The sequence below is a fragment of the Ambystoma mexicanum genome, chromosome 1q (assembly GCF_040938575.1).
Source record: "Ambystoma mexicanum isolate Mex_15411 chromosome 1q, UKY_AmexF1_1, whole genome shotgun sequence".
Classification (NCBI taxonomy): domain Eukaryota; kingdom Metazoa; phylum Chordata; class Amphibia; order Caudata; family Ambystomatidae; genus Ambystoma; species Ambystoma mexicanum.
Genome location: NC_090922.1, coordinates 102,906,523 through 102,920,136, shown reverse-complemented (window position 1 = coordinate 102,920,136; position 13,614 = coordinate 102,906,523). Strand labels below are relative to the sequence as shown.

At 41.9% G+C, this 13,614-nt stretch overlaps 1 protein-coding gene across 5 annotated transcripts in view; it reads right to left on the bottom strand.

The window, feature by feature from the left end:
• Positions 1-13,614, bottom strand: part of PIEZO1 (piezo type mechanosensitive ion channel component 1 (Er blood group)) — a 960,480-nt gene that overhangs the window by 225,683 nt on the left and 721,183 nt on the right. For all 5 annotated transcript variants that reach the window (XM_069635852.1, XM_069635881.1, XM_069635891.1 and 2 more), the window contains one exon: positions 6,095-6,263. In XM_069635852.1, coding sequence (XP_069491953.1) covers positions 6,095-6,263 — 169 coding nt within the window. The remainder of the gene's footprint in view (positions 1-6,094; positions 6,264-13,614) is intronic.

The window sequence follows — 13,614 nt, the reverse complement described above, 5'->3', positions numbered from 1 at the left end:
TCTTTGGCCGATGGAACGATAGCATTTCGGGGAACTTTGATGGCACTAATTTGAATAGTTTTGAGAAACGTGTTCTGACTCCCCTGGGATGCTCGCTTTTCACAAATAGGAGTAAGCTCAATATTGCTTCTATTAGGCCTTCTGATAGACTGTCTCATCCTTTCCAATCTTTGATTTCCTTTAAAATGGCTCCGATAGGCAATAAGGATGCCGTGCCTCCTTCTTATACTGTTAACCATAGCCCCGACTCAGTTTCTTTCTGCATACAGAGGAATGGCACCCGGTCAATGGGAGATTTTAAAGGTTGTGCCAACGTTGCAAATTTGACTGGGGAAGACAGACCTTTGTATGTAGGCGAACCTATCTATTTTGTTTGCCGAAATGTAGCATTTCCATGGTTGCCCAGGGATTGGCAGGGAACTTGTTATCTAGGAATCCTGTTACCTGGGGTGTTTATAGCAAGTACTGTAGAGGTTTCGAAGGCTCGTCCAAGGCGGGACGAGAATGGCGACACTCCAGCACAGGTTTTTTTGAGATGTAGCAAAATCATTCCTTCCATTCTTTGGGCAGATAGCGAATTCTGAGGATATCAGGAAACTAGCGAGAGTACTGGAGAGAACCATCAACCGGACCACAGATATACTCTATAATATGACTTTAGAGCAGAAAGCGATCAGATTGGTAGCGCTTCAGAACCGGATGGCATTAGATGTCATTCTGGCTGAACGAGGTGGAGTATGTAAACTAGTGGGGTCCGCTTGCTGTGTTTTCGTACCGGATTCCTCCCCAACTATTTTTAAGGCAATACAGAATCTGCACATTCTTAGTTCAGAAGTGCATGTTCCCGAGGGAAATTGGGATCTTAGCGCTTGGTTCTGGGACTTCTTGCGGTCTTGGGGTTGGAAAGTGCTTTGTCTTGCTGATTATTTTGGGAATTCTGCTATTTCTTTGTTGTTGTATCCAATGTCTACCAAGTGTATGTTCAATGCTAGGGGGATGTTGCGCTCAGGCGATAGGTACAATAGGACATAAAGTGTATGCCCCGGATAAAACCTCTAAGGAGTATGTACTGAAAGAGATCTTAGTAAAAGATCTAATGGCGATAGATATTTCTGACAGCTATTCAGGGTGTATGGACGATGACACAGAGTTATTTGCAGGGAGATCAGAAGTAGTTTAGCACTTGGCATAGGCCAAAAGGAGGGTTTGTCAAACTAGAAATTATATCGTGCCTCATATTGCTATGAATATATGTATATTGGCCTACGCCAAGCTGCTAACAAGCTGCTTATAAACTACATGTGAATAAATTCGCATTGCAAGGTCCTGACCTTAGAAACCATGTAAACTGTCATTTTGGGTCAAGCTGCCATTTTAGGTTTTCTTGCTCTATAAAGTCACCATGTGAGCTAAAATGGTAGCCTATGTTATTCAGAACAGAACTCGATTGTCATGACCTCTGTACAGCTAATGTATAACTTGCCTGCAGGCCACTTGTTAAGGTCATGAGCTGAGACCTTGTCCTTCTGCTGACCTGTGTGCAATGGATTACCTGTATCACCGAAACTGATCTATAATTGAATGAGAACACCTGCTTAACTATATTGTATAAATTAAGTCCTGCATTGTAATGTTAGGCCTAGAGCATACATTATTACCATTTCTTCTTGTTAATGTATAAACCTAAGATGAACTAGATTTGACCTGGCAAGGGACCCTAGAGCAGTAACTTATTTATGGAATGGTTAACCTGAAGAAAGGCTGGACAATAGGCTGGAGAAATGTATAAAAGCCTGACTGTTTCAATGAATTTTTGCACTCACTGAGCACACCGAACCACGCCGGAGTTCGCTGTGTTGTACTGAGGGTCGATAGCTATCTGAATTTTGTTCTGTTCTTTTGTAACTGGATTCAGTATAAAATAAAGTACTTTGTATGTTCCTTTGTAACCTGTGTTTGGTGTGTTTCCTTTTTGGTTACCCTGTCTCATATTATTTCCTTGTTTTCACATATTAGCTGACTTGGCTCATGACCCTAAGTATGTGTCAGGGCTGGCTAGAGTAGTAATCAGGAAGAGTTTGGCTGGAGTAGTAATCAGGAAGAGTTTGTACTTAGAATTAACATTGTGGTTGCCCAAGACAAGATGGAGAGAAAGAAACTTAACCTGATTGGTTTAAGGAACAATAGTATGTTTGGTTTGTCTGATTGGTGGATAGGATAATGGGTTGGATTCTTGGGAGGTGAGCAAGATTCTAAACTGCCTTTCATCCATAGTAATTCAGTGGCTGGTTGTGTATTAGTTAAGCTCCTTAAGTAAGGCCTTTCAGAGTTCAGAAGATTTACCAAAGAAGTAAGAAAATTGTTTGCTGAGCCGGAATGAACTAGAAGACATCAGGTGGGATCGTTCTTTTTAGAAGCTAAAAGATTTTCACAGTGAACTTTCATCTTTCATAAGAAAACTTAAAGAGTTAACGAGTTTTAAAGTTTACTGAGTGAAAAGACGTTTTACAGTTCTATTACAATAAGGAAACACGTGTGAAGATTGTGCGCTCAAGTTTTAAAGTTGTTTACTGCATGAAAAGTGTTTCAAGACTGTTTAAATGCGTTCTCGAGTTCGCGTGACGTCAATAACATTGTTTTGGGAGCGCGCAGGTATTCTGAGCGATAGAGCGCGTGTCCAAATGAATAGCGCGAGTGGTTTTTGAGCACGTGCACATTTTTAACGTGAGTGACGTTGCGTATAACCGTGTGTGTTCGGTAGCGATAGAGCGCGAATCCATTTTACTTAGCGCGAGTTGTTTTTTTAGCGCGCATATGCTTGTTTTCACGCGTGCGTGTGTTAGTTAATATGCGTGTGTGAATTTTATACTCGAGGACAATTTTTCACATCTTGTGATTTCGCGTGTTCGCAAACCCGTGTCACGAAGGAAACTATGCGTTCGATATGTAAAAAGAAAAGATTTGCACGCAGAAGGAGAGCAGCATTCAAGGAAGTTTATGAGTTTCTATTTAATGTAATTTTTATGCAAAAGGAATTCAATTCTTCAAAGAAAGACTGCATTTCACAAAAGCATTTTAAACTCAAACTTCACAGAGTTAAAAGAACTTGAAAAGCAAAGAAGAATTTCTAAATCTGTAAGGTGCTTGCAAGGGTCATTACTTTAGGATTCTGAAGAGACTTGAATGGCTTGAGACTATATGCACTAAGCATGATAATTGTTTACAAGATATTCCATACATATAATTAACCTCCAAGTCTTATACAGAGGTTTAAGAGGTAATGAAGTTAGAATTTATTTTAAAATAATTTTAGAAAGGAAGTTTATATTAATATATAAGTAACCAAGTGTATTTGTTTACTACAGATACCAGAGCCTACCAGACGGTTGCAGGGCTGCAGTGTCTCAGTTGTTATTTTCTCCAAATTCCCCTTTCCCTTTCTTGGGGTTCTCAGCTCAGCTTATACTTAAGGGTTGAGAGGTGAACTCCTGGTGAGGGTCTGTGGGGCCAGCATCAGCTCCTGTGGAATTCAGTCAACCCGGACCCTGACAGTATGCCCAATCTCCTGTGAAGACTAAGGAGAGACGAGTGAAACGGCCCACTGGAGGCACGGCCCTGGAACAGTCAATCACTGAGGTGGCTGAGCAGGCCTTGCAGAGTTGAACTGTGCCAAAGATGCCAAAAGGAGGTGTGGCTGGAGAGAGAAAATGCCAGTGTCAGCAGGCAGCACTGCAATGCACACTATGAGGGTGCCGTGAAGCACAGCCAAAGGCCAGATGGAGAAGCCCTGATCAGCTGCAAGCATGAGGGAGAAGACCCTCAGAAGGTTGAAGAGCCCAGCAGAAAAGTCGCATAAATGACTCTGCACTGAACGAGCTACGAGAATGAAGGGGAAGAGTCCAGGAAGGCTAATGCAGACCGAGCTGAAAATTCGCATAAGACACCATGGCGAGAGGAGAGCCGATCAGACTCAATGCCCATCCCGAGGAGTACTGCTGGAGGGAATTAGGTATGCATTGGCTCAACCGGAGAGGGAGGCAGGAGAAGGAGAGAGAAAGAGGGAAAAGAACCTAGAGTGGAGAAAGAAGAATCAGCTCCAAGAGGAGGGGAGTGAGAATGGATCTCTGCGATTATCTAAAAAATAAATACTGATGCCAAAAATATCCAATTCATTTTTTCCTTTTGCATATTTTCATGCAATTATATGTGGGGGGGGAGACCCCCAAAACCCGCTATACTTTATTACCCTAATCATCCCTCCCACATATAATTGAATAGGAATCAGCAGCAAGTTTATGGTGTGGAGTGGACACAAAATCTAGCAAAAGAAGATATTCTGATTTACAAGGACTCTTGCTAGGAACAGAGTGTGTACAATGGATTTTTTTTAAATGAACTAGTTGCACAAAGGTTACCCCCTAGATAGGGGAAAGCCTTTCTTTTAAAACTGGACAATAGGTGGAACGTTATTTAGATTGCATTTGAGAGCGATGCAAGCAGGAAGACGTTTGGCGGCAACAAGACACGACATTGATTTTGACATTTCCGGATGCCTCTATGTCTCTGGAATGCATGGTTTGCTTGAAGTAAAAGGATACATTTTTAATTACAAATGCTGAATGTAACAATAGTTCTTCTGGATGTAATAATTTTTTCACTCAAGTTAAATTTAAGTAATTTAACCATATTCCGGAAGAAAAATCGGGAACTTGGTAATGTGTTGAACCAGCAATTGAGGTGTTCTGTTTTAGCAGATTTCCCTTCGATCTGCTACCTGTCCATAACAAAGCAGGAGTCATATATAGGCCTCTCTCTACACTGCCGTGTATTGCATCTCATGCCAATTCCTACCCGCCTGTAGCTACCGGCAAGCAAAGGCAACCACCATCAAGTTTTGGAACAGGCTGTAGCCACACAGCAGATTTTGCTTTGTGTACCGCATTTTTGTTTTCGAGCGCGTCTCGAGTTATTACCGCAGTAATCTCGGCAAGATTCCCCCAATAATGCGAAAACGTCCAAAACGTACTGGCTCCCCAGACCACCCCCAAACTACAAATGATGCTCTCTTTCCCCCTCCCAAGCTCTAGCCTGATGCAATTTCAACCTTTTTTGCCTGGTCCAAATTGCTTTTTTTGCACTATTCGTTTTTGGATTCCCCCAATATTACCATGGTAATCGCACAGACCAGGCACAAAAAAAAAAAAAAAAAAAAGAAAAGGCGGATTTTCATTTCTAAAAACCCTCTACTGCAAAGCACCAAGAGAGATATAAAGATATATTGAGAAGGTGGGGGCACCACCTTTTCGATCAAATATTTTTTAAACTACTGAACGGAATAACCCCAAACCTGTCCTGGTAATTAAGTCAACGCTTCATGCCCAAGTTTTTTTTATTTGGTCTAATGTCCTTTAGTGGTTTTTGCACTTCGGCTTGATAACATTTTGACTTTTTCCTCAGGAAAACGAATGGGTGTAAGCCGTTATGTGAGGTTCATATAAAAAAAGCTCCTTTTATGCTTTAAAAGTACAAAAGCCGCACTTTCTCCATGCTGCCATTTCATAGTTTTCAAAAACGCCAAATCAATTTGCCTTTAAATAAATAGAGCCAATGTGAGAATACAGGTTTCTTTCCAAATCAACAAAACTGTTCTTGATGGAGCACAAAAGCAATCACATTTTACACAGTCATGATCATAATTATTTTTCACAGAATTAATATATATGTACCAATCTATTAAACAATCAGCTGCTCCAATTCAACAGGAATTTTGATATCCCTCCCATGTCACCCGAGATTCCTCAATACCATAGAAGTGACAGAATCCAATGTTTGAGGAAGAAATGACCAAGGTGTTTTTTTTTAAACCGAAAAAACATGTTAATAAAATGTATGTGGGGGTAGGGAAAGGGATATCAAAAAGGTAGGGGGAGGGGTGAGGTTCACGGGGGTCTACCCCGCAGTAAAAAAATTAATTCGATCACTTCACTCTTTCGAAAACATGGATTTGGCCAAATCACCTACATCCGAGACTGAGAGTCCTAGGCATAAATCAAGGACGATAGACTGTCAGCCAACCGAGAAAGAGATCCCCCACCTGGTAGCTTGCAGGGCAGAGGCCTGCAGGTCAGCCAGGACATGCAGGTAGTAGGAACTGAGGAAGACTCGGCGCTGCAGCAATAGGAAAAAAAGGCAGATGCCATCCCAGATGATGCCCGCCTCCTCCACAGGAAGCACGCAGTCCTTGTCCTTGTCCATGTCCTTTGCTAAAAAAACAAGCAGAACAAGATACTTTAAAATGCGATAACATTTTCCAAATCGACAAATCTTTTCCTGGCCAAAACATGTTGGTTGACTCATAGCACACTCACTACATGTCTAGCTCCATTGATTGGTTAGCCAGGTGCACTTGCTGCAACTGCATTATTTTCTCCTTGGCTCTGGTTTTTAAAACCCAGAAATGTACTAGCATACACAAGTACTTAAAAGCGTATGTTTCTTTAAATAAATGCAATCTATGTTTGTGCAAAGCTTTTGACCTGCAATTGGATGCACGACAAAGTAATGCATAAAACGACACATTTTTTAAAAATGGACGTGTTTTAGGCTGCAACAAGGTTGATGCTATGCGCAGATCACAGAACTGTGTCAAAGAAGAGAATTCAACAAGTTTTTGAAGTTAAGCAGGGTCGGGTGATCTGGAATTCTTATGTTGGTTTTTGAGGTTATCGTAGTTCTTTCCTCTGCTATTTCTCCCAGTATCAATGTCACCTACAGCTGGATGGATGTGTGTGAACTCCCAGCTGTCAGTGGTTCCCTTCTCCGGATGGGTCGTCTGGATTTCTATCACTGTAATTTGGGGGCTCACCTTCCACGTCGACCAGTGAATAAACTCCTTTCAGTCTATGTAACAATTGTAACTGGGAGCTTTGATGGCCTTGCCCAGCATACTCTAGTGCTCGTTCCAATCTCTTTCACATGGGGTCCCTAGGAACTTGAACTTCAATTCTCAATACGCACTTAGTGTCCTTTTAATCTCTTTATCAATGGTGGTGGTGTCAGGAATCACATGGGTGGAAGGAGTTTAGGATAATGTGTATGTTTCTTTTGGAATAGAATCAATTGGGTTTGGTCCTTAATTAAACCACTGCAGGGAGAAAGTTTCCCAAACCATCGTGGAGGTGAAGATTCTGGGAGCTGGTTGGACGGATTGTATCCAGTTGCTGCTGTAACCCTGATGTAACTCTGTAGTTAGGCCTTTGACAATATAAGCAGTGCTGTATCTTACCTGAAAACTTTGTATGATCAGTGATCTGGGCTGTGTGGGACAAGACAATTGGTTACTTAGTGGGAGTTCAGTGAAACCAGCACTGAGGAACTTTTTCTTCAAGCAAATTTATGAAAGTCAAATGTAACTACAGTTTAATAGTTTAGGTATTTAGTAAGGAATGAAGTGCACATTTGGAGCAATTCATTTCAGCAAGCAGCAAGTTAGACTAACATTACTTATGCTCCGAGCACAAGCAAACGTTTCATTTTCCTGTTCAGTGCTTCCTTGGCTTAGTACATTGTAAATACAAGTGAACTTCTGAACATTAGAAGGCAGTCAAGCGCAAGCACATTGTTTGAGGCACTTGATCTTCGTTTGGGCAACGTAGACAGCAAGTACAGTTTCTTCTGTACTTCACGCAATACGCAGGGGCAAACGAGTGAAACACTATATCAATCATCCATTTCGGTTGCACGCATGTACCCAAGAGAACGCCCATCTGCTTAAGAGACTAACGCCTGCCTGTAGGTGATTAGTGTTCTCTGTGGACAATCGTGTAATAGACCCGCACGAGAGACAAGCGTTTCAGAGGTCTCCACGCGACGAAAGGAAGCAAGTACACAAACTAATCTTTTAGAAAAGACTGAGCTAAAACAAAAATAACTTATTTAATTAAATCCTAAGATGCCAGCCAAAGAGTTCTTGATAAACTGAATTTAAAGTCAGAACCAAGGCAAGCAGTACAAAAACCAATTCTAGGAAACTGGTCAGTGAAGTCAAGTTCTGAGTTTTAAAAAGGAAAAGTTTAATCTTCCAAGTGCTGACAAAGGTTCAATAAGAGACTTATTTCCCCTAGGCAGTTGCAGAGGATTGCACAGATTATTTCAAGTAAGAAGACAGGAATTCTGTGCCATTTTTATTTTTCCACTTCCCCTTTCCCCACGGGAGGTTTGAACTCTGACAGTTTTTGTCAATCTGCTGTGGATCACACACTTTATGGAGTCTGTGGGGTTCAGCAGTTCGTGCGGAGAAGAGTGAACAGGACCTGACAATTGGGAACTTGTACACATCTGACTTCTTCATCTCATGGAACTTCAGCACCTCCTCTCAAACATACCTCCCACTGGGTATTTAAGGATCAGTCCAGGGCTCGCTTCTCTTCACACTTTACATCTCCTCTCCCTGTTAATTGATTTCCTCTTTTGACTATTACCTCTTTGCTGATGATACTCATCTTCTCCTTCACCGCAGCAAATGTCTAAATGCATAATACATAACCTAACAGCAATCCACCACTGGAAGCCTCTACGCTGCCCCATGCTCAGCGCCTCAAGGTCAGAAGTCATCTTTCTTCCTGCTTCGAACGATGATCCCACCCTTCCTTCTCAAAACCTTCCCCCTTGGCCCCCTAACCCCTTAATCCATGGCTCGCAACTTTGAGTTTTCCTTTGATGGTTGCTTTAAACTCATCCAGTTCAGCATGGTCACTGCCACCACAACAGACTCAACCGTCTAAACATTTAGGAAAAGCCCCGTAGCACTTCATGCATCACTCCACTAACGCCTTATTTCTACTCTTGTGCTCAGCAAACTGAACTACTATATGAGCCTACTTATTAGCCCACACAACTGCTCTTTCACTGCCTCAGGAAAGGCCTTAACTTTGAGGCATGCACCCTCTTCAGAATTCCCAGATACTCTCCCCTTCCTATCTAATGGTACCAGAGCTGGACTGCTCTCCGTGTAAAATTGCTCGCTCTTATACCAGTCTTTAAATCCATCTATGGTCTTGCTCCTCACTTCCTCGCTGATTGCACCTCACTGTACTCTCCCCTCTTGAATGCTCTGCTCTTCACAAGCTATTAGTCCCCCGCAACCCTTGTACCTCCTCCCAATGTCGCTCTTTTACAGACTTGCCGCTGACTGGATTGCTCTCGCCCCGCAATCAAAGCCACCTCTTCAGGGGAAATCTCCAATACACTGTTCAAACGCCACCTGGTAGCGATGGATGGAGCCCCCCCAAACCCTTCTACCCTCCTATCCAAGCCAACACCTGACCCCAGCATTATGTCCTCAGACTACCATGTAATTTGTAAATACTGGCTGCAGGCTGTCAATGTTAAAAAGTATTATGCACGTACTACAGTCTCTGTCCTCGGTACATATCACTCTTACCAACCCAGTCTTACCCCCTTTACCAACAGTATACGTCACTCAATGAAACACTGCCCTTATCCAAATGCACCTTTGACTTTGCCGGTTACTGCATACTTTTAAAGTAATTTCTGTTTGAATTAACACACTGTTCCTCCATTAATACAACAGACCCCAAACGCATGTTTTGGTGTTGATTTCAGTCTCTTTTCTTTTTATTGGACTCCAGTCCCTACATGTGATGTGACTCCTTTAAATATTCTTTCTCTGAGTAGACATAGATCCATGAGAATGTAAAATGAAAGTGAAATCTTAATCTATGTGTGATTTTATTTAATTTTGGTTAAGTTTCATTTTGGTTTCTGGTTAGGCCTTAACTTTTGTTTTCAGAGGGCAGTTGGGAGCCCAAGCCAAGATGGTGGAAAAGAGCAGGAGCCATGATTGGTTGAGGGGGAATCAAAGGTGTAATCTCAACATTCGAAACTGCCTTTCATTTAGTTCATCATTTGAGCAAGACATGTTTTTTGTTAACTCCTGAGTATTTTAGGCCCAGAGCCTTTATGAAGAGATTCGGACTTAAAATAAGTGAAAATTGTCATCACAACCTTGGTTAAAGGAAGAGACTTCAATTCAGTGAAAAGAAGAAGAGAATCCAACAGCAAGAAAGAAAAGAATTCAGAGCCAATTATAACTCATATTGTTTAGGTTAAAGTCTGTGCACAGTATAACAAAGAAAGTTATCTTTGCTGAAGCAACCTTTGTTTACTTATGGATTCTTGTTGGCAAAGGGTTAATATGAAATCAGACTAAACGCGCATGTGACTGTGCGCGGTTATGTAATCTTTACTGAAGCAACTTTGTTTATTTATGGATTCAGGTTGAGAGAGGATTAATGCGAAATCTGACTAAACACATGTGTGACTGTGCGCAGTTATTTTTTTATCTATACGCGTGCTTTTGCTGATGTCTGTGTTACCTCTTCAGGAATCCCTTAACGAGACGTCTTCGCTTCGGGTGAATTTCATTTTCTGTTTTCGATCGAGTCGGCGAGCGTTGTTGCAGGGAAGAGCCCAGCTGAGGAAGCGTGTCAGCTGACTTTTTGTTTTGAAGATGTGGCGTGTAAGTTTCTTCTGAATTCGCTCTTTCAGAAGACAAGGTAAGCGACACAGCAACGTTTGAATTTTGAATATATTTTTTGTTTCATTTAACTCCGCGTATATTATACGAACTACAGAGACTTGGTTATCTATTTTCCTAGTTGGAGTTCAAGTGCGCATGCACGGCTACAGTATTATTTTTCTTCTCATTTAAACTGCCTCTAAACAAACAAACCATTTTTAAGCTTCACTCTAGAGAATGTTATTGTGGAGTTTAATTTTTTTATGTAATGCACTTCAATGAACTCATTTTGAAAAGGCATATTTCAAAGAATATTACAAGCAGACTGTATGAGAAGATTCTTACCTTCAACATTTTTATATTCACGAAGTGAATATTATTTCTTTGATAAAACATTAAAGAAACTCAAATACAACTTATTCTGAAGAAAGAATAGACACTATACAGAAATGGTTAAATGTTTATGATAGAGCATCAGAAGTTTGAACCAGTTTTAAAAAAGAAATATCTTTGAGTGAACCACTTAGAAGAAAGAAACACTTCAAGAGTTTGAAATTCAGACCTCAATCTAATTGAAGAATATCCTGTGCAATCTGAGGAACTCTATTCACTAATTGAATCTCATTTAAAACAGCTATCAGAATAATTTCTCATTAAAGAATCAAAGGGTGCACACTTGAATTCATAAGAGAAGAAAGACTTCAAAAAATAACTATCATCTTTTCATCTCTTGCAAGAAATAACTGTAAATGTAAACATTAAATAACAAGTAATATATCCTCTAAGCATTTGCCGAGGATTTTCAGGCAACACTTGTTTGAGAGAGTAAAATAACCAGAATTTGAAATGCTATTATAAATGTATACAGTTTTAGATGTAACTTGTTGATCTCTCATTTATACAGATACTGTCCTAATGAAGGGAATTCAAGTTCCAGTGTCTGAGTTTATTATTTTATCCAAATTCCCCTTCCCCCCCCCCGGGGTGTCACGGACTCACCTGGTTCTATAGTTAGTTGAGAACGCTACGCTTTGGTGGGACTGTGGGGTTCAGCAGCTCCCACGTTGGATTTGAAGACTAGCCATGACAATCCAAAGGCACCTTAGACTATGCCGGTTACTGCATACGTTTAAAGTAATTTCTGTTTGAAATGACACACTGTTCCTCCATAAATACAACAGACCCAAAATGCATGTTTTGGTGTTGATTTCAGTCTCTTTTTTTTTTTTAACTGGACTCCAGTCCCTACATGTGATGTGACTCCTTTAAATATCTTTCTCAGTAGTGGCTGAGAACCTGGAATGCCATTCCCAGCATGCATTTGTATTGGCTTTCAACTGTATTTCTGTGCTCCTGGTTCCAGCCGTCACTATCATTTTTTACAGCCCTCTCTTTAATATGCTTTAGGCATGTACTCCCTCTGTTCCTTCCATGAGCTCTACTTCTTCTAGGAAGGGTAGCTCAGGGTCAACATGTTTCTCTTGGAAGCAAGACAACGCAGTGCAACAGGTTCGAATCCCAATCCCGCACTTAGAAACCACTTGCTGGTATTAAGCAGGTTATAAATTAACAATAAAATAAAACAATTATTCGGTCTTCTCCGAAACAGTGGAACTTCACCTCCAGGTTCCAGCTTGTTTGGTCTCTGTGCACTCGCTGGTTCCCTTTCCCTAGACTTCAGAACACCTGTGCCTTTGTTCCACTTAATTCCTCTCAACAGTGCTTCGGTTTCTTCACCCTCTAAAGGCCTTTGGTTGCAGTGTTCTCTTCACACTAATCTGCCTTCTCTGCTGGGTCTAGCAGTGCTGGGGTGGGGTTTCTTCTTGTTTCACGTCTTTGTCAACTGGGATGTTTTCATGCTTTTTCCTCCCAGATCAGAGCTCCTCCAGCAGCTGTGGGGCGGCTCATCCAGGGTTCTTTCAGCTCATGACCTCCTTCCATGGCACAGTCTACTTTGACCATCTTGGTGAGCATTATTTCCCTTTCTCACCCTCACGGTTTTCTTGTGACTCACCCTTTCAGCTAGGTGGCTAACTCATCTCGCCTTCTACGCCGACAGCTTGCTCAGGACTTTATCAGCATCCATCGTCACTCTTACTTTCTCTGGCCTGCAGTGCCATGGGCTGCATCATGTAATTATGGTAACTGTAAAAATACTATTGAAGAACATGTATTTTGGTGATTGGGGACAGCAGTGACACTGTACTCCACACACCAAAATGGTGCTGGCCTCAGGATGGAATGTGGTCTTGTACCATAAGATTGAGCCCACATTCCTCTGCTCCCGATTGGCTGAGCCTTCTCCTCAGATACTATGCTCCATCATCCATATAGAACTAGACTCTGACTCTTTTGCTTCTTCACTCACTTCAAGGCAATCATCATGTAATTCAACGATACCCATGAACTAACATTGACTAACTCGAACAATAGGTATTAGCACCCGGGGCAGGTGGCACAGCCAATCACGTTCCATGGCTCGTGGGCTGAAACCTCCAAACTAGGCCTGCGTTCCACGGAACCTGCCGGCTGCCTCCCTGCCCCGCCATCCTGACCCCAACCACCCGTTTAATTTTCTAACGATTCCCCAACTTACCAGATTGTTGCCGCTTCACTGCCACTGCCTCTCGCTTTTCCGACTGCCATGGTAATGGAAGAGTGGCCATCTTAGCAAAGGATTTCCATTTGTTAAGAGGGACGCGTGCAGCATCCTATTCAATTAATTACATTTTTTTTTTTTTAGCACCCCGGGTTACCCCTTTGCCCGTTCAGCAAATGTTCACCCTTCTGTGTACAATCCTGTTCCACGTGCATCCGATTCAGATGGCGGTCAGCAGTGCTTCTCTAAACCAGACGTTATTTTGTTGGTTTAAGAATGTGGGTTTCAGCTTTACTGGCGAGGAACTGACCAAACAAGGTTGCCTTTTGTGGAAGGGGTTAAGCCCTCAGCATCATTGTTCCTGGTGTGATGTCATGCTAAATGCTTGTTGGTTGGGTGGTCCTGGACTGTGGTGAGAGATACTGGACTGTAGATGGCAGCATGGAGTCCTATGAGAGACTGCATGGGAGTAGCT